General features: G+C 57.4%; 1 protein-coding gene across 4 annotated transcripts in view; it reads right to left on the bottom strand.

Moving 5' to 3' along the window:
• Positions 1–4875: 4875 nt before the first annotated feature.
• Positions 4876–27327, bottom strand: part of TRIM3 (tripartite motif containing 3) — a 34352-nt gene continuing 11900 nt past the window's right edge. For 2 of the 4 annotated variants that reach the window (XM_074953888.1, XM_074953881.1), the window contains exons 3-12: positions 24805–25042; positions 23954–24105; positions 23459–23639; positions 21641–22364; positions 17089–17192; positions 16836–17003; positions 15399–15642; positions 14214–14284; positions 12731–12871; positions 4876–5572 (exon numbers count right to left, since the gene is read on the bottom strand). In XM_074953888.1, the coding sequence (XP_074809989.1) occupies positions 5420–5572; positions 12731–12871; positions 14214–14284; positions 15399–15642; positions 16836–17003; positions 17089–17192; positions 21641–22364; positions 23459–23639; positions 23954–24105; positions 24805–25042 (2176 nt within the window). In that variant the 3' untranslated portion in view covers positions 4876–5419. The remainder of the gene's footprint in view (positions 5573–12730; positions 12872–14213; positions 14285–15398; positions 15643–16835; positions 17004–17088; positions 17193–21640; positions 22365–23458; positions 23640–23953; positions 24106–24804; positions 25043–27327) is intronic. The other 2 variants (XM_074953894.1, XM_074953902.1) reach the window with 2 other exon arrangements.

Genomic DNA, 27327 nt, shown 5'->3' with positions numbered 1-27327 from the left:
AAGTAGAAACTTGTGGTCAGCAGATTTAAGGACATGAAGTTTTAAAAAGAATATTAAGAAAAAGAATCCTACCAGTGGTATTGGTGTATTATGAGACAGAACTGATAGATTTGATCAATAATAATGCAGAAAAGGAAAAAGAGATCAATAAATATTTGTATCCTGCATTTTGGGGAAAAAACATCCTGTCATCCTATCAAACAATGAGGCTGGCACTTATTCCATTCTACCAGTATCACTGGAGGATGTTAAACAGCAGCTACTAAAATTAGACATTTATAAATCAGAAGATCCAGGTAACTTGTGTCCAAGGGTTTTAAAAGAGCTGGCTGAGGAGCTCACTGGACTGTTAATGTTGGTTTTCAGTAAGTCTGGGGATGTTCCAGCAGAATGGAAGACAGCTAATGTTGTGCCAATATTTAAAAGGGCAAACGGGATGGCCTGAAGTAGTCTGTCACTCTGACATCAATCCTGGGCAGATGGGGGAGACCGTTTTGCAGAATACGCCACTCTGCCCCCGTACGCCACAGCCACGCTAACGCCACGCTGGCTACGCCGCACCCGGAGGTCCAGGCATGGCCGGGGTTCCCTCCACATGGGAGAGGTGCCTTCCTCCCAGCTGGGTGCCTTCCGGCGACCCCCTGCACCCTGCGGTGTTGCAGATGAACACAGAACAAGAGCTGCACGAAGGCCACCTAGGGAGGAAGCACCCACGGGCAGCGCCAGCGATGTTTCACAGCAGTATGGAGCCAGCTGCCAGGGCTGTGCACTGCCGAAGGTCCATTGCTGGCTGGACAAGCCCCGGACAGTTCCAGGCATCGCCTTTCCAGGCTCCCATGAGAGGCCAAACAATCCTCCACGCCCCCATGTCGTGGGTCAGCCCCAATCCAGGTGCAGCAGGCCCTGGCCCTCCAGGCCCACCTCTGCCCCAGGCGCCAGCCCAGGCCTTGGGGATCAGCAGCAAGGGCCTGTTTGTTCTGTGCCGATTCCCTGGGCTGCTTCCTGCCTTTGCCCAGCTGCAGACATCAGTCGCAGAGCCATGCTTGCCCGTCTCCTCCCGCCCGAGCTGCCAGCTCAGCATCTGCTCAGTTCGCTGCAGTGGGTGGGTGTTCTCAGGGGGCTCTGACCCGTGCTCGAGAGGTAACCGAGCCCTCCATTAACCCTTCCTGGCTGCCATCACAGCTGTATGGGCCAAGGCCAAGCCACGAGCCAGAGCCCACCTGGTGGCCCAGGATGGATTTCCCACCCCCTGGAGCCAAGTAGGCACAGACTTGGCTGCACTGGCTGGGAAAATGCTCCCATCCGTCTCGACTGCGTGTCCCTGAACCATCCTGGGCCGGGGCTGCTACAGACAAGGGGGGGTCGCGCTAGCACATCTATCGGGCTGCACACAGACCACATGCCCAGAGTGCAGCCTGGCTGGGGTTTGCACGGCAGCCATGGCGCGGGGGGCATCCTGCTGACACCTGGGTTCAGAGCAGACTGAGCCCAGGCTGCCTGTCGTGCCCGGCGCGGATGTCAGAGATTTGCAGACACATGGCGACGGCTAACTGAAGCCAGCGGGCGCCTCTGGGGTCCCGGGTGGCCCCACATCCCACACACACGGGCCGTGCACATTGCTGGGGGAACCTGGGGTGCAACCAGCAGGGGGGGTCACATGTGGTCACATGTGGGGTCGTAGGAGGGCGTCACCCCAGAGGAACAGGCGACAGGGTGGCCAGAGCCCAGAAGGCGGGCGAGAGGGGCCCCCGAGTCGGTCTCAGGCAGGCACCAGCCCCCGGGCACCGGGGCACAGCAGGGCCACAGGAACTGGCCTGGTTCTCCTGGCATCCGAGGTGCTGCTCGGGTGAGAGACCCACACGTCCAACGCCCGTGCAGGGCACCAAGCGCTCGGTCTCCACTGCTCGCTCTAGCTCCGCTTGGGCCCAAGCACTGCGCCCTCCTGCGCCTGGCTCCCCCTGCCGAGGCCAGGGCTCCCCCAGGCAGCACCTCCCAGCCCTGGGAGCAGCACCGGCCACGGGACCGTCCCGCAGCGCTGGGGCGGGCACGGTGCCGGCTCAGGGGGTGGGGGAGACGCGGGCAGTCGTGCGCTAGAACTGCTGTGACCCCGTTCCCCGGCTGCGGGGGGAGGCGCTGCACCGCATGGCCACAGCGTCACCGAGCGCGTAGGAGCGAGCCCTGCCCACGGATGCCGACTGTCAGCTGCGCTGAGCCGCTCCGGCCTCCCTTGCGACACTCTGGCTAAGTGCCAGGCTCAGCCGCGGCCTCCACGTCGTCCCAGGCAGCCAGCGGACGAGGGGAGGCCTGAGGCTTTGCTGGGGGAGCCGGGCCGAGCTCCCAGCACTGATGCCCGGGGAGCGGGGGGGGCTGGCACTAAGACGTTCCCTCCCCAGTGCTCACACCAAGGCCGCGCGGGGGGGGGGGGGGGGAGGGACTTGCTGATTTACACCCAACCCCCAGGAGGGCAGGTGCTGCGTGGACACTGCGCCCTTTGTCACCGGGCACCCCGTCCGCTGGGCCCCTGCTGCGCCCGGCTCACCTCAGCCCCTTCGGGGCAGCGGAGGGCTGGGGCAGGGGCTTGCTGGGGGCGGGGGCTCCCCTGCCTGGGGCACAGCCCATGAGGGAGACAGGAACCTGGCATCATGCTGCTGTGGCCCTAGCGCTGGCCCCCACCCAGGCCTTGGGGCTGGTGCCCGGCTCTGAGAGCCCACCCCCTGCCCCGCCCCAGCAGGGGGCGCTCCTTCTCCCCGGCCACCCATAGGCCCAGCAGCTGCATCACACAGCCCGTACCCTTGGCATGGGCGCCCGGGGGCGTGAAAGGGGCAGTTTGCCCCCCAAAGCTAAGCAGCACTGTGACTCGGTGAGCGAGGCCCCCAGAGCCTCACCGTTATCTGCCCTGCCAGGAGCTGGAGCCAGCCCCAGCCCCGGGACAGGACCCGAGCAGCTGGTGGGTCCGAGCAAGGGCCAAGCATGGGAGCTCAGCCCCTGCGGTTTGCTTGTCTCCCAGGTGCCCTCTGCTGCCCACACGGCTTGTAGGTGGTGCCAGGCTACAGCCCCAGTTAGGGGGGCTGCACACGGGGGGACCCCAGGGATCCCCAAGGCAGGAAAGCCCCGTGAGGCTTGCGCAAGCAGCAAGGGGCTGAGCCGCACCCCACCCTGAGGCCCTGCCAGTCACTTCCTGCCATGCCCACCGCTCTCTACCCCACATCTGTCTCATGGCCCCAACGCAGAACAGGGGGGCGGGGGCATGGCTCTGCGTGTGGCCGGGGGGGAAGGATTAGGCAGGGCCAGGGGTGGGGCAGGGCAGGGCTGGCGGAGGGCCAGGAGCAGGGATGGAGTACGACAGGCCAGGGCGGGAACCAAGAGTCCGGCCTGCAGCAGGGCAGCCAGCACCCGTCACTGGTTCCCTCCAGGCCAAGGGACGGGCACTAGCCAGGGAAAGCAGGGGAGGAGGCTGCCCCCGATACACCCCATATCCCCAGCAGCTGGGTCAGTCTGGGTTACAGCACCCACAGATCCACCGTTCCACCAAGCGCTAGCAGATGCCCGGGGGGGCACCCCCTCCTGCCCCACTCACTGACCCAGGGCCCCCTGACAGAGGCCCTTGGCTGCCCCTTGGCACCACCCCCCGTGTGAGCCTGGCGATGCTGCAGCCCTGCGGGCTCCTGCACCCCAGGGTCCCACTCAGCCCTCTGCCCCCACACCCTCCACAGCACTGCACCCCCTGCCAAGCCCCCACTCATGGCAGCCCAGTGACCCTGGTGCCACGGGGTGGTTGGGCCTGTCCTCCTCCCACAGGGACAGGGCCCAGCATACTTTCAGAATACTTTATTTTGTACATATGGTTCATTAGCGTACGGCAGTCCCACCCCCACTTGCACCCAGGGGTGGAGGGTGCTGACTGTAACCCTGGGACTGGGGGGCTGAAAGCTGGGGGGGGAAGCTTAGATTGGTGGCTCCTGGGCGTGAGCCAGGCGGGGGGGTAGCATTGCCCTGGGGGCAGGAGGGGCAGGATCTGGCTCCTGGGGGGTTCATAGCGGCGATGGCTGTGGGGCTCCCTAGGCAGGGGTTGCAGCCAGGATTGGGGGCTCCCCCGGAGACTAGCCCCCAGCACGGAGGGGGAACTGGGCTGGACACCCTCCCACCCATGGGGTCTGCGGAGGGGGGAGGGACTTGCCGGGCTCTGGCAGTGCCACGATGGGCAGGCCTGGGGCATGCGTCCCTGGAGTAACACAGAGTGAGACGCACCCGCAGCCAGGGCCTGGCAGAGGCCAGGGCACCCCCTGCTGCCCAGCCCCACGCCAGGCCGCTGCTCTGGGGCCTGCAGGTCCCACGACCCCTCCCTGTCCCCAGCGCTGGGCTAGGCAACCCCAGGCCTGAACCCAGCCACAGAAATAAAGTGCAGATCAACCCTAGTGAGAAGGGAGACACAGGGAGGGAGAGAGGGGAACGTAGGGCCGGGGTTACTGGATGGCAGATCAGGGTGGGCTGGGGGAGGCCACAGTGGGAAGGCAGCTGGGGGCTGCTGGTGGGGTGCACAGCTGGGAGACACTGGAGAGGTGAGAGGTGCCAGGGAGCACAACGGGCATTGCTGGGGGCACACGGGGGCAGCAGGTTGGCATTGCAGGGGGCACAGCAGGGCAGGGGGTGGGCATTGCTGGCAGGTACCGGGGGGCTGGGCAGGTGTTGCTGGTGGGTACAGGGGGCAGGCATTGCTGGGTGGCAGCAGAGGCAGCAGGCAGGCGGTGAGGGGTTGCACTGGGGGGTGGGTGTTGCTGCGGGCACTGCTGGGTTGCACTGGGGGGCGGTGGCGCTAGGTTCTACAGGGGAGCGGGCGGTGCTGCGGGCACTGGGGGGCGGGCGGTGGTGCTACGTTTTACAGGGGGGGTGGGGGGTGCTGGGTTGTACAGGGGAGTGGGGGGTGCGGGTGCTGGATTGCACTGGGGTGCAGACAATGCTGGGGGGCTCAGAGGCGGGAGTTGCTGGTGGGTACGGGGGCGTGATAGCCAGGAGATGCTGCACCCCAGAGAGAAGGAACAACAGCCCCAGCTCCTGTATTCCCATTGACCATCTGGCCCGGATGGCTGGGGTGAGGGGCAGCCCCCCAACAAACACCAAAGGGCCCAGGTGTGGGGGAAGGGAGGACAGCCCCTAACCTTCACCGCAACCGGGGGGACCCGCTGGGCCGCCGCTCTCCGCGGGCCAGTCTCCCTGCTGTGGGGCACAGGCCGGCAGGCTCAAGGGGGGGGTCCCCCCTCGCCGGGCTCTTGCACTGCAGCTTGGGGGGCCCAGGGCTCCTGCAAGCCCCCCCAGTGGGGCTGGGCACTCAGCACAAGCCTGCAGGTGGGGGAGCAGCCCCTCGGTCTCTAGTCCAGGCAGCGGGGCAGGTGCAGGCTGGGGCCCGCCCGGTGCCCCTCAGCTACTGCAGGTAGCGATAGGCCTTGAAACAGTGGTTGCCCGAGTCGGCCACCACCACGTGTCCGTCCGAGGTGAGCGCCAGGCCCTGCGGCCCATACAGCGGGTCGGCCAGCGTGTTGATGTAGGACAGGAAGGAGCCTGAGCTGTCGAAGACCTGCCGAGAGAGGGGACTGTGACAAGCCTGAGGGACGGTCTCAGACTGAGGCAGTTCTGGCACAAACTGATTAATTTAAACAGCAAGAAGTCACCGGGAGCAGGTGGGATTCACCCAAGAGTTCTGAAGGAACTGTGAGATTGCAGAACTATTCCCTGTCATCTGTAACCTATCGCTTACATCAGCTTCTGTCCCAGACGGCTGGAGGGGAGCTAATGTGACGCCAATTTTTAAAAAGGGCTCTGGAGGTGACCCCAGCAATTACAGGCCGGTAAGCCTGACTTCAGTACTGGGCAACTGGTTGAAACTAAGGAAAAGAACAAAATTGTCGGACACAGAGATGAACATAATTTGTTGGGAAATAGTCAACATGGTTTTTGTAAAGGGAAATCCTGCCTCACCAATCTACTAGAATTGTTTGAGGGGATCAACAAGCAGGCGGATAAGGGTGATCCAGTGGATACAGTGTGTTTAGATTTTCAGAAAGCCTTTGACAAGGTCCCTCACCAAAGGCTCTTAAGCAAAGTAAGCTGTCATGGGATAAGGTCCTCTCATGAATTGGTAACTGGTTAAAAGACAGGAAACAAAGGGTAGGAATCAATGGTCCGTTTTCAGAATGGAGAGAGGTGAATAGTGGTGTCCTCCAGGGGTCTGTATGGGGCCCAGTCCTATTCAATATATTCATAAATGATCTGAAAAAAGGGGTAAACAGTAGGGCTGTCAATTAATCGCAGTTAACTCACGCGATTAACTAAAAAAATATTAATCACGATTAATCGCAGCTTTAATCACACTGTTAAACAATAGAATTCCAATTGAAATTAATTAAATATTTTTGGATGTTTTTCTACGTTTTCAAATATATTGATTTCAATTACAGCACAGAATACAAAGTGTACAGTGCTCACTTTATATTATTTTTTTTTTATTACAAATACCTGCACTCTAAAAACAAAAGGAATTTTTCAATTCACCTCACGGAAGTACTGTAGTGCATTCTCTTTAGAGATGGTGTCCCTAGCCTCTGTTTGCCAGAAGCTGGGGATGGGCGACAGGAGATGGATCACTTGATGATTCCCTGTTCTGTTCATTCCCTCTGGGGCACCTGGCATTGGCCACTGTCAGAGACCGTCGTGCTGACCCAGTCTGGCCGTTCTTATGCTCTTTATCATGAAAGTGCAACTTACAAATGTAGGCTTTTTTGTTACATAACTGCACTCAAAAACAAAACAACGCAAAACTTTAGAGCCTACAAGTCTACTTAGGCTAATTTCTTGTTCATCCAATCACTAAGACAAACAAGTGTGTTCACTTTTGTGGGAGATAATGCTGCCCACTTCTTGTTTACAATGTCACCTGGAAGTGAGAACAGGCATTCGCATGGGATTTTTGTAGATGGCATTGCAAGGTATTTACGTGCTAGATATTAAACATTTGTATGCCTCTTCATGCTTTGGCCACCATGTGACGTTATTGACATAATCTGTAACCATTTAGATCACGGTTGCAACCACTCTCATATATTTGCAGTAAATATTGTACAAAGGTTATCGTATAAGGTGTCTAAGACAAGGTTAGGTGTTGCTGGTTAGGATTATGCTGTCTGTTTGCACGCATCATTTTGTATTTAAAGATATAAGTATTGGCTCTATACTGTCTCTATTTCAAACTTCTGCTGTGCTTCTGGGTGACACACCAGACATCAGCTCTGCCTAGCCTGCTGGATGGCCCATTAAAGACCATCAGCGACACAACTGACCCATTGAGAGAAGGCTGACATGCCTTGGGACTCAGCAAGGTGTGCAGGGACCTGCCTATGGACAAAACTCTGAGGTTTTTTCATGCCATGTGCTGGAATGATTGTCTTAGAAAGAAAGAAAGAAAGAAAGAAAGAAAGAAAGAAAGAAAGAAAGAAAGAAAGAAAGAAAGAAAGAAAGAAAGAAAGGCCACATGACAAGAGACTATGAAATGCTGCTGTAGCTCCTCTGTCTTGTCTTCAGTCCTGCTTCTTGCCTCTGGAGGGACTTGGCTACAAACCGAAGCTTTGAACCAAGGACTGAAAGACCCATCCCAGCTGGGGATGTTCTCCAGAGACTTGATTTGAACCTGCCGTTTATTCCATCACTGCTACAAGCCTGAACCAAGAACTTTGACATTGCTGTGTGTCATTGATCCCATTTCACCAGTTCTAGCTCTCATCACTCTTTTATTCCTTTTATGAATAAACCTTTAGATTTTAGGTTCGAAAGGATTGGCAACAGCATGATTTGGGGGTAAGATCTGATTTGTATATTGACCTGGGTCTGGGGCTTGGTCCTTTGGGATCGAGAGAACCTTTTTCCTTTTACTGGGGTACTGGTTTTCATAACCATTTGTCCCCATAACAAGGGGCCCTGGTGGTGATACTGGGAAACTGGAGTGTCTGAGGGAATTGCTTGTGTGACTTACGTCTGACTTATGGGCAAAACCAAAGTCTTCTCTGGCTGGCTGGTTGGGTTTGCCTTGGTGTGCACAGAAACCCCAGCCTGGGGCTGTAACTGCCCTGCTTGAAGCAATTTGTCCTGAATGGGCACTCTCAGCTGGGTCCCGCCAAAGCCAGCATTGTTACACACCATTCCAAAAGACATGCTTCCATGCTGATGATGCTCGTTAAAAAAAAATAATCCATTAATTAAATTTGTGACTGAACTCCTTGGGGGAGAATTGTATGTCTCCACCTCGATTCTGCCATATATTTCATGTTATAGCAGTCTCAGATAATCATAGAATCATAGAATATCAGGGTTGGAAGGGACCTCAGGAGGTCATCTAGTCCAACCCCCTGCTCAAAGCAGGACCAATCCCCAACTAAACCATCCCAGCCAAGATGTCAAGCCTGACCTTAAAAACTTCTAAGGAAGGAGAGTCCACCACCTCTCTAAGTAACACATTCCAGTGCTTCACCACCCTCCTAGTGAAAAAGTTTTTCCTAATATCCAACCTAAATCTCCCCCACTGCAACTTTGACCATTACTCCTTGTTCTGTCATCTGCTACCACTGAGAATAGTCTAGAGCCATCCTCTTTGGAACCCCCTTTCAGGTAGTTGAAAGCAGCTATCAAATAGCCTTCATTCTTCTCTTCTGCAGACTAAACAATCCCAGTTCCCTCAGCCTCTCCTCATAAGTCATGTGTTCCAGACCCCTAATCATTTTTGTTGCCCTTCGCTGGACTCTCTCCAATTTATCCACATCCTTCTTGTAGTGTGGGGCCCAAAACTGGACACAGTACTCCAGATGAGGCCTCACCAATGTAGAATAGAGGGGAACGATCACGTCCCTCGATCTGCTCGCTATGCCCCTACTTATACATCCCAAAATGCCACTGGCCTTCTTGGCAACAAGGGCACACTGCTGACTCATATCCAGCTTCTCGTCCACTGTAATCCCTAGGTCCTTTTCCGCAGAACTGCTGCCTAGCCATTCGGTCCCTAGTCTGTAGCTGTGCATTGGGTTCTTCCGTCCTAAGTGCAGGACCCTGCACTTATCCTTATTGAACCTCATCACGTAGAATCATAGAAGATTAGGGTTGCAAGGGACCTCAGGAGGTCATCTAGTCCCACCCCCTGCTCAAAGCAGGACCAACCCCTAAATCATCCCAGCCAGGGCTTTGTCAAGCCGGGTCTTAAAAACCTCTAAGGATGGAGATTCCACCGCCTCCCTAGGTAACGCATTCCAGTGCTTTACCACCCGCCTAGTGAAAAAGGTTTTCCTAATATCCAACCTAAACCTTCCCCACTGCAACTTGAGACCATTACTCCTCGTTCTGTCATCTGCCATCACTTATAACAGCCAAGCTCCATTCTCTTTGGAACCCTCCATTCAGGTAGTTGAAGGCTGCTACCAAATCCCCCCTCATTCTTCTCTTCTGCCGACTAAATAACCCCAGTTCCCTCAGCCTCTCCTCATACGTCATATCCCCCAGCCCCCTAATAATTTTCGTTGCCCTCCACTGGACTCTCTTCAATTTGTCCACATCCTTTCTGTAGCAGGGGGCCCAAAACTGGACGCAGTACTCCAGGTGTGGCCTCACCAGTGCCGAATAGAGGGGAATAATCACTTCCCTCGATCTGCTGGCAATGCTTCTACTAATATAGCCCAATATGCCATTGGCCTTCTTGACAACAAGGGCACACCGTTGACTCATATCCAGCTTCTCGTCCACTGTAATCCCCAGGTCCTTTTCTGCAAAACTGCTGTTTAGCCAGTCGATCTCCAGCCTATAGCGGTGCATGGGATTCTTCCGTCCTAAGTGCAGGACTCTGCACTTGTTCTTGCTGAACCCCATCAGATTTCTTTTGGCCCAATCCTCCAATTTGTGTAGGTCACTCTGGACCCTGTCCCTACCCTCCAGCGTATCTATCTCTCCCCCGAACTTAGTGTCATCCACAAACTTGCTGAGTGTGTAATCCATCCCATCATCCAGATCATTTATGAAGATATTGAACAAAACCGGCCCCAGGACCGACCCTTGGGGCACTCCACTTGATACCGGCTCCCAACTATAGATCGAGCTGTTGATCACTACCCATTGAGCCCAACGATCTAGCCAGCTTTCTATCCACCTTATAGTCCATTCATCCAGCCCATACTTTATTAACTTGCTGGCAAGAATACTGTGGGAGACCGTATCAAAAGCTTTGCTAAAGTCAAGATATATCACATCCACCACTTTTCCCATATCCACAGAGCCAGTTATCTCATCACAGAAGGCAATCAGGTTGGTCAGACATGACTTGCCCTTGGTGAATCCATGCTGACTCTTCCTGATCACCTTCCTCTCCTCCAAGTGCTTCAAAATGGATTCCTTGAGGACCTGCTCTGTGATTTTTCCAGGAACTGAGGTGAGGCTGACCAGTCTGTTCGTTTTAAGAACACTTTCACTGCAGATTTGACAAAACCCAAAGAAGGTACCAATGTGCAATTTCCAAAGATTGCTACCGCACTCGACACAAGGTTTAAGAATCTGAAGCGCTTTCCAAAATCTGACAGGGACGAGGTGTGGAGCAAACTTTCAAAAGCCTTAAAAAAGCAACACGCCGAGGAAAAAACTACAGAACCTGAACCACCAAAAAAGAAAATCAACCTTCTGCTGGTGGCATCTGACTCAGAGGATGAAAATGAACATGCGTCGGTCTGCTCTGCTTTGGATCGTTATTGAGCAGAACCTGTCATCAGCAAGGACGCGTGTCCCCTGGAATGGTGGTTGAAGCATGAAGGGACATAAGAATCTTTAGCGCATCTGGCACGTAAATATCTTGCTACACCAGTTACAAAAGTCCCATGCGAATGCCTGTTCTCACTTCCAGGTGACACTGTAAACAAGAAGTGGGCAGCATCATCTCCCACAAAAGTGAACACTTTTGAGCGACTGGCTGAACAAGAAGTAGGACTGAGTGGATAGACTCTAACGTTTTACATTGTTTTGTTTTTTAATGCAGTTATTTTTGTACATAATTCTACATGTTCAACTTTCAGGATAAAGAGACTGCGCTACAGTCCTTGTAATGGGGGAACTGAAAAATGCTATCTTATTTTTTTTTACAGTGGAAATATTTGTAATCAGAAATAAAGTGAGCACTGTGCACTTTGTATTCTGTGCTGTAACTGAAATCAATATATTTGAAAATGAAAAAAAATCCATAAATATTTCAATAAATTGAATTCTATTACTGTTTAACAGTGTGATTAATCACAATTAATGTTTTTAATCTCTCGACAGCCGTAGTAACCAGTGATGTGGCAAAATTTGCAGATGATACAAAACTGCTCAAGATAGTTAAGTCGCAGGCAGACTGCGAAGAGTTGCAAAAGAATCTCACAAAACTGGGTGACTGGGCAACAAACTGACAGACGAAATTCAGTGTTGATAACTGAAAAATAATGCACATTGGAAAACATAATCCCAGCTATCCACATAAAATGATGGGGTCTAAATTAGCTGTTACCACTCAAAAAAGATCTTGGAGTCATTGTGGATAGTTCTCTGAAAACATCCACTCAATGTGCAGCGGCAGTCAAAAAAGCTAACAGAATGCTGGGAATCATTAGGAAAGGGAGAGATAAGATGACAGAAAATATCAGATTGCCCCTATCTAAATCCATGGTACGCCCACACCTTGAACACGGCGTGCAGATGTGGTCGCCCCATCTCAAAAGTCAACAAAATTGATTAGGGGTCTGGATCCGTATTAGGAGAGATTAATAAGACTGGGACTTTTCAGTTTGGAAAAGAGACGACTAAGGGGGGATATGATAGAGGTCTATAAAATCATGACTGGTGTGAAGACAGTAAATAAGGAAGTGTTATTTACTCCTCATAACACAAGAACTAGGGGTCACCAAATGAAATTAACAGGCAGCAGTTTAAAAGAAACAAAAGGAAGTATTTCTTCTCACAACGCACAGTTAACAAGTGGAACTCCTTGCCAGAGGATGTTGTGAAGGCCAATACTATAACAGGTATTATCAAAAAAGAACTAGGTAAGTTCATGGGGGATAGGTCCATCAATGGCTATTAGCCAGGATGGGCAGGGTTGGTGTCCCTCGCCTCTGTTTGCCAGAAGCTAGGAATGGGCGATAGGGGATGGATCACTTGATGATAACCTGTCTGTTCATTCCCTCTGGGGCACCTGGCATTGGCCACTGTCGGAAGACAGGATACTGGGCTGGATGGACCTTTGGTCTGACCCAGTATGGCCGATCTTTTGTTCTTATGTACTGCAGAGCCGTGGCACCACCCCCCAACAGGGTCTCCTCACCCCCCGGAACAACCTAGGCCCCTGCCCCGCCCTGCACAGTGCCAGGCCTGTGGGGGGTCTGAGCCACATCCTGGATTGCTACCCACCAGTGCCAGTCACAAGCTGGGCAGCCCTGGGGACAGCCTCATGGACCAGGGGAATCCCCTCCTGCTCCACATGTCACAAGCCTACGGAACTCACTGCCACCAGATACAAAGGGGCCGGGCACTTAGAGTCAAGGAGGGATGGGGCATTTCTCTAATGCCGGAGAAGGGAATGCCAATGTGTGGGGGGAGGGGAGGAACTGCTGCATCAGGGCAGGACCACCAGCCCGGCAGGTTCCCAGTGCCCCCCATGCAAGTCCCGGCCCTCGCGCCCTACCTGGATCCGGCTGTTGCCCCAGTCAGCCACGATGATGTTGCCGTTGGAATCCACGGCCACGCCGGTGGGGGCGTTGAACTGCCCGTTCCCCTCCCCGTGTGAGCCAAACTTGAAGAGGAACTCGCCATCGGCACTGTACACCTGGGGGAAGGAGAGGGGCTTGTCACCCCGCCAGCCACCACAGGGTGCCCCCGACCCAGCGCTGGGCTGGCAGGGACCCACCTGGCTGGGACTGTGCCAGCACAGAAGGGCTACGAGCTGGAACCTGGAGGAGGCGTTGGCTCGATGGAGGGCCACCACGGGCCGGGGAGCACCTGAGTGCGGGAGTGGGGCAGGTGGAAGGCGTGAGCAGGCCAAGGGGCTGGCAGGGGCCAAGCTGGGGCCTGGGGACCGGCAGCGAGGGAAAGGCCAACTCCGCATTCCACGGCAGACGGGCTGGGTGGCGACCTCTTAACCGCTGCTGCTCTTGGCTCCCCAAGGTCGCCCCACGCTGGGGCCGGGACTGGTGAACCCTGCACTGCCCTGAGCTGGGCGGTGGGGCCCTCCGCAGGGACACGGCTCCCCAGGGCCCATCGTGGCTGGAGGCGCTGGGCAGAGCGCAGCCGGGATGCAGGTGGCTGGAGCCCAGGGGGTCAGTCTCTGGGGTGCTGAGGCAGTGTGTGCGGAGGAGAGCGGGATCCCGGGGGACTGGCCTGCAGAAGGGTTCCTCCCAGGGCCAGTCCTGTGGCTAGGTGCCGGGGTGCGGGCAGGGCCAGGTGTGATGAAGTGGGGCTGTTCTTAATGTTTCCTCTGAATACTGTAGGGGTGCCTCAGTTTCCCCCAGGCATTTCTTAAGTCTCTAGGGGGTAGAATAAGGGGGTGTGATTGTTGCAGAGCAAAGGGCTAGGGTACATAAATGGCTGACACTCTGTCTCCTGGCAACTGATGGCCTGGGCCCTTCCCCCCTGCAAGGTGAGAGCTAAAGGGTTGGAGAACAAAGGAATCAGGTGCCCCCCTGGCCCGGGAAAGGGACAAAGCCCAGAGGAGGAGGGGCTGGAGAGAGTTTCAGTTTGGGGCAGGCTGGGGACGTGGAGTGAAGTGCAGACGTGGTTGTCTGGCTCACTGCCCCCCAAAATGGACCCAGCTGAGGGGTCCTGTTCTCTGCACCTGCAAGCTCTGGTTTAGACCATGTTCCTGTCGTCTAATAAACCTTCTGTGTTACTGGCTGGCTGAGAGTCACGTCTGACTGCGAAGTTGGGGTGCAGGACCCTCTGGCTTCCCCAGGACCCCGCCTGGGTGGACTCGCTGTGGGAAGCGCACGGAGGGGCAGAGGAGGCTGAATGCTCCGAGGTCAGACCCAGGAAGGTGGAAGCTGGGTGAGCTTTGTGTCCTGGGGACAGGCTGCTCACAGAGAGGAGACTTCCCCAGAGTCCTGCCTGGCTTCATAGGGAGCAGTTCCAGAGCATCGCCCAGGGACTCCATGACACCACGGCCCGACTCTCACCTTCACCGAGTGGTTGTGGAAGTCGGTCACTACGATCTCGTTCTTGTTGTTAACAGCGACGAAGTGGGGCCCTGGGAGGAGAGAAAGAAACCCCTGAACCTGCCTCAGCGCATGGGGCTGGGGCGGGCTCCGCTCGTCGGGGCAGGAGCCAGCTGGGGGCAGCTGGGGCAGGGGGAACCAGTGCCTGCCTCATGGCGGGGCAGGTCTGTCACCCCATCAAATGCCTGCTCTCCTGGGGATGGGGCAGGGAGAGCACAAGCCAGGGGCAGCGGAGGGGCCCAGGCCAGGCCCTGGAGGTTAGTGCACGGTGAATGCTGTGGGGGTTCAGGAGCAGCTGGTCAGCCTGGGCACTGGGGTGGGCGTGTGAGGAAGGGCAGTTAGTGACCACAGCAGCTGCCAGACCCATTAGAGAGGGAGAGACCTCAGCAGGAAACACCAGCCCTGAAGGGCATCATGGCCATTCACAGAGGACAAGTGCTGAGAAAGGAGAGAAAAGAACCCAGGAGTCCTGACTCCCGGCCTGCCCCCTGCCCCGCCCCAACCCACCAGACCTCACTCCCCTCCCAGGTGGGATAGAACCCAGGAGTCCTGGCTCCCAACTCCTCCCCCGCTCTAACCACTAGCCCCCACTCCCCTCCGAGGTGGGATAGAACCCAGGAGTCCTGGCTCCCAGCCCCCCCCACTCTAACCACTAGCCCCCACTCCCCTCCGAGGTGGGATAGAACCCAAGAGTCCTGGCTCCCAGCACCCCCTGCACTAACCACTAGCCCCCACTCCCCTCCCAGCCGGGATAGAACCCAGGAGTCCTGGCTCCCAGCCCCCCCTGCACTAACCACTAGCCCCCACTCCCCTCCCAGCCGGAATAGAACCCAGGAGTCCTGGCTCCCAGCCCCTCTTGCTCTAACCCACCAGACCCCACTTCCCTCCCAGACAGGGGAGAACCCAGGAGTCCTGGCTCCCAGTCCCTCTTGCTCTAACCCACCAGACCCCACTCCCCTCCCAGCTGGGATAGAACCCAAGAGTCCTGGCCCCCAGCCCCCCCTGCCCTAACCACTAGCCCCCACTCCCCTCCCAGCCGGGATAGAACCCAGGAGTCCTGGCGCCCAGTCTCGCACTCAGGCCACGAGTGTGCGCTGCCTGTCCAAGCACCCGGTAGCCCAGCGGAGTGAAGGTCACCGAACTCACCAGGCTGGCCCAGCAGGAAGCCAAAGGCATGCAGTAGTAAGGACCTGCCGGTCGCGGTATTACCATCGAGGGTACCTGCAAACTGCCGCTCTGCCGTGCCGCGGCTGCCGAACTTGGTCACCAGCTTCCCGTTGGACTGGAAGATGAAGACGCAGCAGGCCTTGTTGTCCACCACGATGATGTGGCCATTGCGATCCACGGCCACACCCTTGGGGCCCATCAGCCGCCCAGCCCCGATCTTCGTCTGCAGCGGCAGGGAGTGGGACATTGGATCACATGGCCTGGGGACTGGAACCTGTACGAGCCCTGCCTCACTCCCTCCACCCACCCCCGCGTCTGGAACGGGAACAGACTCCAGCCCTCAGGGCTGGCATGTTCCCAATAACCTGTCCCTGAGGAAGGGCCCCCAGGCTGGGGGTTAGACCCTGCTATTCAGCCCCCTCTGGCGTTGTTCTGCAGACTCGTTATGGGGCACAAGAACGGCCAGACTGGGTCAGACCAAAGGTCCCTCTAGCCCAGTATCCTGTCTTCCGACAATGGCCACTGCCAGGTGCCCCAGAGGGAATGAACAGAACAGAAAATCATCAAGTGATCCCCCTGTCGCCCATCCCCAGCTTCTGGCAAACAGAGGCTAGGGACACCATCCCTGCCCATCCTGGCTGATAGCCATTGATGGACCTATCTTCCATTAACTTATCTAGTTCTTTTTTGAACCCTGTTATAGTCTTGGCCTTCACAACATCCTCTGGCAAGGAATTCCACAGGTTGACAGTGTGTCGTGTGAAAAAACCATGTTGACTCTTCCCCAACAAATTATGTTCATCTATCTTTCTGACAATTCTGTTCTTTACGATAGTTTCAACCAGTTTGCCTGCTACTGAAGTGAGGCTTACCAGCCTGTAATTGCCGGGATCACCTCTGGAGCCCTTTTTAAAAATTGGTGTCACATTACCTATCCTCCAGCCATCTGGGACAGAAGCTGATTTAAGCAATAGGTTACCTACCACAGTTAGTCGTCCTGCAATTTCACATTTGAGTTCCTTCAGAACTCTTGGGTGAATCCCATCTGGTCCTGGTGACTTATTACTGTTTAGTTTATCAATTTGTTCCCAAACCTCCTCTAATGATACCTCAATCTGGGACAGTTCCGCAGATTTGTCATCCTGCTCAGCTCCTGGCTCAGGGGACCTAGTGGCAGAGAGTTCCACAGGCCAGTTGTGAAGTGGGTTTAGAAGTGTTTCATTTGCCCCAGTATACATTTGCTAACTCTCAGGGTCTCCCCTTCATTCCAGGGGGAGGGAGACACCCAAACGCACCTTCTCTGCCCCAGGCAGGTCTTTCTCTCCCTTGATCCCATCCCCTCTGGGCACTCACCAGCCCATCTGGTCATTCTCTGCCCTTCCCCCAACCCCCTGCCCAGCTGCCCTGCCCTCTCACCTTGAACTTGCCCTCGGGGGAGAAGATGCTGACCCAGCGGTTGTCGTAGTCAGCTATGATGATGTCCCCATTCATGTCAACCGTGACACCGGTGGGGCGCTGCAGCTGCCCTGGGGAACGGCCCCGGACGCCGAAGCGCAGCCGGAACTGGCCCTCGTTGGAGAAGACCTGGCGGGAGCAGAGCAAGGCGGTTGGTGGGGTGAAGCTGGGGGGGAGAGAGAGGGGAGGGGGCTTGGAGCCGATGAGTCCCTACCTGCACACACTGGTTATTGCTGTCGGCCACCACGATGCGACCGGAGCTGGAGGTGGAGATGCCCTGCAGGTTGGTGAATTCCCCCTTCTCCCGGCCTCGGCTTCCTATAGGCAGAGCACAGGGTGGGGGGGCATCAGCCAGGGAAGCCAGGCAGGAGGGGCGTGGGGAGCAGGCACAGAATCACAGCAGTGTAGGACCGGAGGGACTCGAGAGGTCCCTTGCTGCAATGGGATCTCCCTTGCTGCAATGTAAGCCAATTGCTTCTTGTCCTGTCCTCAGAAGTTAAGAAAAACAATTTTTCTCCCTCCTCCTTGTAAGAACCTTTTAGGTACTTGAAAACTGTGATCATGTCCCCTCTCAGTCTTCTCTTCTCCAGACTAAACAAACCCAATTTTTTCAATCTTCCCTCACAGGTCATGTTTTCTAGACCTTCCATCATTTTTGTTGCTCCTCTCTGGACTTTCTCCAATTTGTCCACATCCTTCCTGAAATGTGTCATCCAGAATGGGACACAATACTCCAGTTGAGGCCTAATCAGCACAGAGTAAAGCGGAAGAATTACTTCTCGTCTCTTGCTTACAACACTCCTGCTAATACATCCTAGAATGATGTTTGCTTTTTTTGCAACAGCATTACACTGTTGACTCATATTTAGCTTGTGGTCCACTCTGACCCCCAGATCCGTTTCCGCAGTTCTCCTTCCTAGGCAGTCATTGCCCATTTTGTATATGTGCAACTGATTGTTCCTTCCTAAGTGGGGTACTTTGCATTTGTCCTCATTGAATTTCATCCTATTGACTTCAGACCATTTCTCCAGGTTGTCCCCAAACATTTAAGTGCTCTCCCTATGCCAGTATCCAAACCACTGATGAAGATATCGAACGGCACCAGACCCAGGGCAGACCCCTGTGAGACCCCACTCGATAAGCTGTCACATTCCCCAGGGTACAATCTTGATCTGTCCTTCCAGCTTGGAGTTCGGTTTTCCAAGCAGTCGCACACTCACCTTATAGGAGGTTTATCTAGGCACACCTCCCTAGTTTGCTTATGAGAAGGCCATGAGCCTTATTAAAGCTGAGATATGTCACATCTCCCGCTTCCCCCCATCCACAAGGCTTGTTACCCTGTCGGAGAAGGAAATGAGGTTGGTGTGACACGATTTGTTCTTGACAAATCCATGCTGACTGTCACTTCTCACCTGATTCTCTTCTAGATGCTCAAAGACGGATTGATTATTTGCTTCATTGCCACCGAGTGTCAGCTGCGGTGCAGCGCTGAGCCGATCCGGCCTCCCTCGTGACACTCTGGCTAAGTGCCAGGCTCAGCCGCGGCGTCCACGTCGCCCCAGGCAGCCAGCGGACGAGGGGAGGCCTGAGGCTTTGCTGGGGGAGCCGGGCCGAACTCCCAGCACTGATGCCCAGGGAGCGGGGGGGGCTGGCACTAAGACGTTCCCTCCCCAGTGCTCACACCAAGGCCGCGCGGGGCGGGGATGGGGGGGGGACGACTTGCTGATTTACACTCAGCCCCCAGGAGGGCAGGTACTGCGTGGACACTGCGCCCTTTGTCGCCGGGCACCCCATCTGCTGGGCCCCTGCCGCGCCAGCCTGTGCCCGGCTCACAATGGGGCAGGAGCTCAGACTAGCTCTGAGGACAGGCAAAGAGCAAGTTAAGAATGTAGACAGGTTAGCGGTCTTCCAGTCGGCAGGGCCTGATGAAACCCAGCCTAGAACACTCCAGGAGCTGGCTGAAGAGATCTCTGAGCCATTGGCCGTTAGCTTGGAGAACTTCTGGACGACCAGAGAGATCCCAGAAACTGGAAATGGTCAAGTATAGTTGTCAGGGATCCACAGGCCGGTGTCCTGGCCCAGCTCCGGGACAGGCCCTGGCAGTCCCCCTGCAGGCGTCAGCCCCCTCCGGGTCACACTTGCTGGGGTCAGCCCCTCGGCTCCCCCCTTCCCGGGACCGACCCTCGGAGCCCCCAGCCCCCACCGGGAGCTCCCTCGGCGAGTCCCCCTGGGTGGGACCCCGGTGGGAAACTTGTACCCCAAGAGAGCTGGGTACCCCCCTGCCTGACTCTGCAGTGACTCAGCCAGCGGGTAACAGCAGGGGGTGACTGGGGGTCTGGACCCAGCGAAGGGAGTCCTGGGTTAGCACCAGGAACGGAAAGTTACAGCCTGGGCCAGCCGGGTCGGATCAGAGCCCAGAGCCCTCCAGCCCCTCTGTAATCCCCGTCGACCAGCTTCTCCTTGTGCCACCCATGCTTATCACCCCCCCCGGCCCCTCCTCAGCCCTCTGTCCTCCAGCTGGTCGCATCGGCTGGCTGCCTGTGGAGGGGGGGCCCATCCCTGGGCATCAGTTGCTAGGTCCAGGCAGTTGTCTTCTGGGCCTCTCCATGGCACAGTCAGACCTGGGTCTCTGCAAAGAGAAAATGCCCCTCCCCCGCAGCTAACCATGCAGCACATGGGGAAAGTGAGGCACGCCCTGTGTTCATCCAAAATATGAAAAATTCCTACTCCATCACTTCAGGATCTATCTATAAACAGGGACATAACCCAGGGAATTACAGACCAGTCAGCTTAATCTGAGCTCCTGCCCCATTCACACTGAGGCTGGCTGTGTTCGTCATCTGATAGCTGCTTACGTTTGACCATAAGAACGGTCACACTGGGTCAGACCAAAGGTCCATCTAGCCCAGTATCCTGTCTTCCGACAATGGCTAGTGCCGGGTGCCCCAGAGGAAATGAACGGAACAGAGAATCATCAAGTGATCCATCCCCTGTCATCCAGTCCGAGCTTCTGGCCATCAGAGGCTAGGGACACCATCCCTGTCCATTCTGGCTAATAGCCATTGATGGACCTATCCTCCATTAACTTATCTAGTTTTTTTTTGAACCCTGTTATAGTCTTGGCCTTCACAACATCCTCTGGCAAGGAGTTCCACAGGTTGACGGTGTGTTGTATGAAAAAATACATCCTTTTGTTTGTTTTAAACCTGCTGCCTGTTAATTTCATTTGGTGACCCCTAATTCTTGTGTTATGAGATGGAGTAAACAACACTTCCTTATTTACTTTCTCCACCCAGTCATGATTTTATAGACCTCGACCATATCCCCGCTTAGCCACCTCTTTTCCAAGCTGAAAAGTCCCAGTCTTATTAATCTCTCCTCATATGGAAGCTGTTCCACGCCCCTCATCATTATTGTTGCCTTTTTCTGAACCTTTTCCAATTCCAACATATCTTTTTTGAGATGGGGAAACCAAACCTGCGCGCAGTATTCAAGATGTGGTCATACCATGGATCTATCTAGAGACAATACGATATTTTCTCTCATCTTATCTCTCCCTTTCCTAATGATTCCCAGCATTCTGTTTGCTTTTTTGACTGCCACTGCCCATTGAGTGGATGAAGTGAAAACTGAAACAAAACAGGTATTTAGCACTTCAGCCCTTGCTGTGTTTTGTTATTCTCTTTCCCGCCTCACTGAGTAACAGGCCTACCCTGTGCTTGGTCTTCCTCTTGCTTCTCATGTGTCTGTAAAACGTTTTCTTGTAACCCTCTATGTCCCTGGCTCATTTAATCTCATTTTGTGCCTTGTGTGACAAAGTGGGAATGTTCTTTATGTCTTCTCTGAACACAGTGTGTGCCTCAGTTTCCCCATGTGTTACTCAAGTACCAAGGTGGTGGGACAGGGTGTGTTATCATTGCAGAGACCCCTAAAGGGCAGGTGTGGCTGCTGACGGGCTGCAGAGAACGGCCGACACTCGGCAGCCTAGCAACTGCTGGCCAGGCCCCCTCTTCTGCAAGGAGCAGCCGGGGGTGTTGGTGCAGCTGGGGTGACCTGCTGGACCGGGGAAAGGGACAAAGGACGGAGGACAGCAATGGGCATGATGGGGGCCGGGCAGCTGGAAGCAAGTCATTCTCCTGGTTGGGGACTCAGGGGCGAGGGCCCAGGGCTCTGCCCCCCACCAGATGGACTTTGCTGAGGGTCCCTGATCCCGGTGTTACCAAGCTCTGTTCTACGCTGGGTTCCCGACGATAATAACCCGTCTGTGTCACACGCGGGCTGGGAGTCACAGCTGGCTGCGGCATGGGGGGCAGGGCCCTTTGGGGGTGAGGTTCCCCAGGGGTCCCGCCCAGGGGGACTCGCTGCGGGGAGCTCATGGGGTGACCAGGGGGCTGAACACTCCAAGGCCAGACCCAGGAGGCCCCGAAGCGGAGCAGGGTCCTTGCCCTGGGACAGGTGCCCTGAGGGCAGACGCTGCCCCAGAGTCCTGCCTGGTGTCACTCAGAGAGGGGTCAGCGCCCCCAACCTGGGCGCCCGGGACAGCCTGGCCTGTCTCACTTTGTCCTCACTTGCTTGCATTGGTTTTTTACATTCATCTTTCGTGAGCTGACGCTGGGAAGACCCTGGCCATTTCTGGGAAGGCTGAGGAGACCAATGAGGTCTGTGCCCCCTGCAGGACTCTCTCCCTGCTGTGGGTGCCACCCCTAGGCAAGCCCCCTACTCTCTATGGCCCCCGGTCCCCACAACCTCCCGGCCCTCGCGCTCACCCACGCGGAAGATGAGCTCGTCCTCGATGGGATTCTCCTTCTTCTTGCCGGTGCCGTACATGCTGGAGGGGCGCCGCACGGCCTTCTGCCGGATGTGCCCGCTGCTGGGGGACTTGACACGGCGCTTCACGTCGTCGGGCGAGGGGGGCACGTCGCAGGCCTTGAGGGCCCTGGTGCGGAAGGGGCTGCCCTTGATGGGCTGCCCATAGAGCAGGATGGAGAGCAGGAAGTCGCCCTCCTGCCGCGGCGTGTACACCAGCTCGTAGGTGCCGTTCTTGTTGTCCAGCACCTCGGCCTCGGCCCGGCTGCCGTCGGGCGCCGTCACCTGGGCCTGCAGGCTGGCGCTGCCGCTGCGCACCAGTTCCCCGGCCTTGTCCTTGGTGGTGATGGTGAGGGAGGAGGCCTGCCCCACCACTGCGTGCCGCAGCCCCTCGCCCGTGGCCACCGTCTTGTGGGCGATGGCGCTGGTGGTGATGAGCACGCCCAGGTTGAGGATGGACTTGCGGACGCCGTCCGTCTCCACCACGTAGTCCAGCTGGTCGTTCTCCTGCGGCTGCTCGGGGAACTCCTGGCTGGCCAGCGCGCTGAGCCGCTCGCTCATCTGCTTCTTCACCAGCAGCACCTCGGTCTCCGTGCCGTGGTGCAGCGCCTGCTCCGTGAAGGCGCAGCTGCTCAGGATGTTCTCCTGGCCCTGCCGCAGGGCGTCCAGCTGGGCCTGCAGCACCTGGGGAAGGGGCACGTCAGCCAGCGGGGCATCGGAGGGGCAGCAGGGGAGGGGCTGGGGGGCAGGATCAGCCAGCAGGGCACAGATGGGGCTGGGGGGCAGGGACGGGGCGCGGCTCAGGGGCAGGGGCAGCGGGGGGTGGGGCAGCTTGAGGGCAGAGGCGGGGCAGCCAGCGGGGCATGGATGGGGCTGGGCTGAGGCAGGGTCAGCTGAGGGGCAGGGGGCGGGTGGGGCTGGGGCAGCCATCAGGGCACGGCCAAGGCAGGGCCAGGTGGATGCCCAGCGACAAACTGCTCAGAGGGACAATGCCGCTCCCCCGGGGCACTTCCTTTTACTCGTCTCCCAAGTCGCTCTGCATGGCAGGGTCTATGGGGTATATCTGCAGGGGGTGCTGGGGTAGAGCTATGGGGGTTCTGGGTGGGGCAGGCAGGGCTATGGGGGGCTGTGACAGAGCGGGAATTTTTTGTAATATTTAGATAAATCCGGTTCCCCTGTGTGCGTGGCTCACTAGGTGGTTGGTAGAGACCCAGAGATCGGCTGTGACAGTGCCTGGCTGCCTGGGGCCTGGGCCCATGGGGAGCCCCACAAGACAACGGCCCCTCCAACTGCCTGGACATTTGGCACCTAGCAACTAACGCCCAGGGATGGGCGCCGCTCGGCAGGGAGCCAGCCCCTGCGACCAGCCGGAGAGCAAAGGGTGGAGGAGGGGCTGGGGAGAGGGGTTGGGAAGTGGGGGGCTGCCGGAAGCAGGAGACGCTCCTGGACAGGGATTACAGAGGGGCCGGCAGGCTCTGGGCTCTGATCCGACCCGGCTGGCCCAGGCTCTAACTCCCTGTGCTGGGTCCAGACCCCCAGGCACCCCCCTGCTGCTACCTGCTGGCTGAGTCACTGCAGAGTCAGGCAGGGGGGTGCCTGGCTCCCTTGGGGTACAAGTCTCCGGCCGGGGTCCCACCCAGGGGGACTCGCCAAGGGAGCTCCCGGCGTGAGCTCCGAGGGTCGGTCCCTGGGGAGGGAGCTGGGGGGCAGACCCTGGCCGGAGCAGGGCACCAGGCCGGTGGAGCCGGACCAGAGGCACAGGGAGGGGCCGGGGTTACCTTCTGCTTGGCGCTGCAGGTGGCCTCCAGGTCACGCACGAGCAGCCCCTTGCGCTGCTGCAGGGCCTGCTCCAGCTCCGCGAAGGAGCCGCTGATCTCGCCCACGGCGGCGTTCTTCCGCTCGACGAGCTGCTTGCTGATCTCGGTCACCAGCCCAATGGCAGCCGTCAGCTGGGGCAGCCTGCGGGGGGGCAGGGCCGTCACCCACGGGGCAGCCCCCGCTACACCCTGGCCCCCACAGGGCAGCCCCCCCTCACAGCCATCAGCTGGGGCAGCCTGTGGGGGTGGGGGTGGGGGTGCGGGACAGTCACCCGCAGGACAGCCCCTCCCCATAGAGCAGCCCTCCTCCCCACAGCCCCTCCCCCTAACCCCCACCTATCAGCAGATGGGGCAGCTCCTTAACACCATGGCCTGCAGGGCCCACCCACACCTGGGAATCTCCCCTTGTGCAGGACACCAGATCCCCCACCCCACCCTCTCCCCAGCCCCCCATACCGGCTCTTGATGGCGTCGAGCTGCTCCTGCAGCGAGGCCTTGTGCTGCTCCACCACGTTGCGCAGGGGCACGGTGACGTGCTCCCGGTGCTCGCCCTCCGTGCACTCGCGGCACATGGCCGTCTCGCACGACTCACAGTAGAACTCCATCACCTGGGGGCGGGCAGGGGGCTGTCAGGGGCTGCCACTCCCCGCGGCTGCAGGCCCCCCGCCCTGGCTGTCCAGGTCCCGGGGGCGGGGCAGGGAGGAGGCTGGCACCAGGCCAGAAAGCCCCCCTCGCTCTGTCACTCCACTCCCGGAGAAGTGGGGTCACCCAGCTCCCTCCCCCTCAGGGGCTCCTGCCCAGGCCCCCTCCCCCAAGCCAGGCTGGCACCCAGCTCCCTGAAAAGTGGGGGCACCCTGGCCTGGCCCTTTCTCCCAGGGGCACCCACCTCCCCAGGAAGCAGGGGCACCCCACCCCTCCCCCCGGAGGTCCCTACCCCTGGCTAGGAGCACCCACCTCCCCAGGACGCGGGGTCACCCCGCCCCTCCCCCGCCAGGGGCCCCCACCTCCCGAGGACGTGGGGGCACCCCGCCCCTCCCCCACCAGGGGCCCCCACCTCCCCAGGACGCGGGGTCACCCCGCCCCTCTCCCGGCCAGGGGCCCCCACCTCCCCAGGACGTGGGGTCACCCTGCCCCTCCCCCACCAGGGGCCCCCACCTCCCCAGGACGTGGGGTCACCCCGCCCCTCTCCCGGCCAGGGGCCCCCACCTCCCCAGGACGCGGGGTCACCCCGCCCCTCCCCCGCCCGGGGCCCCCACCTCCCCAGGACGCGGGGTCACCCCGCCCCTCTCCCGGCCAGGGGCCCCCACCTTGCCCTCGTGGTTGGGGCAGGAGAGTGGCTGGCCGGTGATGGCGCTGACGGGGTCCAGCGTGGCGGCGTCCGGGCGGCTGCTGCCCTCGGGGGTGCGCTGCAGCACCTCCATGAGGTTGGTGATGAAGAAGTTGCTCTGGAGCGCGGCCACGCCCTGCTCCGGCAGGATGGAGGTCTGGCGGCACACGGGGCAAGACAGGGTGAGGCTCTGGGGCGGGATATAGTTCTGGAGACACCTGGGACAGAGCGGGCAAAACAAGAGGGTCAGGACTTCTAGTGCGGCGGGGAGGCGCGGGCCAGGCTGCAGGGTGCCCGGCTGGGCCAGCACCGGGGCAAGTGGAGCCTATGAGGGTGGATCGGACAGACGGGGGAAGGGATCCGGGCAGGGGGAGATGGACGGACGGGGGCAGAGAGGGAGGGAGAGACAAACAGTCGGACAGGGAGGGAGGAGATCCGGACAAACGAGTGCACGCCAGGCAGCAGGGTGATCCCAGAGACGAGCCGGCCATGAGCCCTGTGAATGGGGGGGGACAGACGGACGGACAGGTGAGTGGGTGCGGGACAGTGGGGAGCTGGGGGGGAAGATGAGGCAGAGGGAGATAAGTGAACATCACTCCAGGGGTGTGCGGAGGGTCACGCCCTGAGACACCCAAAATGAAGCTCCCCCCAGGCAGCTCTGATGGAAGGGGGGGCACCTGTCCCCTTGAAAATTCTCTCCCATCGCCCCTGGGCCAGCCCGGCCTGGTCGCTCTCCCCGGGCAGGAATCTCTCCGGCCACTAAGAGTTCCCAGAGCCCATCTCTGCCCCCACCTCTCTTCCACACCGGGGGGTGGATCCAGCGCAGTGCCCGGGAGGTCAGGGGGAATGGACCCAGTGCAGCGCCCGGGGGAGGGAGAGCAATACAGCGGTGCACAGGCAATCCAGGAAGTTTTTGGAAAGGGTAGGGGACAATTTCCTGGTGCAAGTGCTGGAGGAACCAACTAGGGGCAGAGCTCTTCTTGACCTGCTGCTCACAAACTGGGAAGAATTCGTAGGGGAAGCAAAAGTGGATGGGAACCTGGGAGGCAGTGACCAGGAGTTGGTCGAGTTCAGGATCCTGACACAGGGAAGAAAGGTAAGCAGCAGAATACGGACCCTGGACTTCAGGAAAGCAGACTTTGACTCCCTCAGGGAACTGATGGGCAGGATCCCCTGGGAGAATAACATGAGGGGGAAAGGAGTCCAGGAGAGCTGGCTGTATTTTAAAGAATCCTTATTGAGGTTACAGGGACAAACCATCCCGATGTGTAGAAAGAATAGTAAATATGGCAGGCGACCAGCTTGGCTTAACAGTGACATCCTTGCTGATCTTAAACACAAAAAAGAAGCTTACATGAAGTGGAAGGTTGGACATATGACCAGGGAAGAGTATAAAAATATTGCTCGGGCTTGCAGGAGTGAAATCAGGAAGGCCAAATCACACCTGGAGTTGCAGCTAGCAAGAAATGTTAGGAGTAACAAGAAGAGTTTCTTCAGGTATATTAGCAACAAGAAGAAAGTCAAGGAAAGTGTGGGCCCCTTATTGAATGAGGGAGGCAACCTAGTGACAGAGGATGTGGAAAAAGCTAATGTACTCAATGCTTTTTTTGCCTCTGTCTTCACGAACAAGGTCAGCTCCCAGACTGCTGCACTGGGCAGCACAGCATGGGGAGGAGGTGGCCAGCCCTGTGTGGAGAAAGAAGTGGTTCGGGACTATTTAGAAAAGCTGGACATGCACAAGGCCATGGGGCCGGATGTGCTGCATCCGAGAGCGTGAAAGGAGTCGGCGGATGTGATTGCAGAGCCATTGACCGTTATCTTTGAAAACTCATGGAGATCGGGGGAAGTCCCGAACGACTGGAAAAAGGCTAATGTAGTGCCCATCTTTAAAAAAGGGAAGAAGGAGGATCCTGGGAACTACAGGCCAGTCAGCCTCACCTCAGTCCCCGGAAAAATCATGGAGCAGGTCCTCAAGGAATCAATCCTGAAGCACTTACACGAGAGGAAAGTGACCAGGAAGAGTCAGCATGGATTCACCAAGGGCAAGTCATGCCTGACTAATCTAATTGACTTCTATGACGAGATAACTGGCTCTGTGGATGAAGGGAAAGCAGTGGACGTGTTGTTCCTTGACTTTAGCAGAGCTTTTGACACTGTGTCCCACAGTATTCTTGCCAGCAAGTTAAAGAAGTATGGGCTGGATGAATGGACTATAAGGTGGATAGAAAGCTGGCTAGATTGTCGGGCTGAACGGGTAGTGATCAATGGCTCCATGTCTAGTTGGCAGCCGGTATCAAGTGGAGTGCCCCAAGGGTCGGTCCTGGGGCTGGTTTTGTTCAATATCTTCATTAATGATCTGGAGGATGGTGTGGATTGCACCCGCAGCAAGTTTGCAGATGACACTAAACTGGGAGGAGAGGTATTTACGCTGGAGGGTAGGGATAGGATACAGAGGGACCTTGACAAATTAGAGGACTGGCCAAAAGAAATCTGATGAGGTTCA

The sequence above is a fragment of the Natator depressus genome, chromosome 1 (assembly GCF_965152275.1).
Source record: "Natator depressus isolate rNatDep1 chromosome 1, rNatDep2.hap1, whole genome shotgun sequence".
Classification (NCBI taxonomy): Eukaryota; Metazoa; Chordata; order Testudines; family Cheloniidae; genus Natator; species Natator depressus.
The sequence above is the reverse complement of the archived record's forward strand: the minus strand, read 5'-3'. Positions and strand labels throughout refer to the sequence as shown.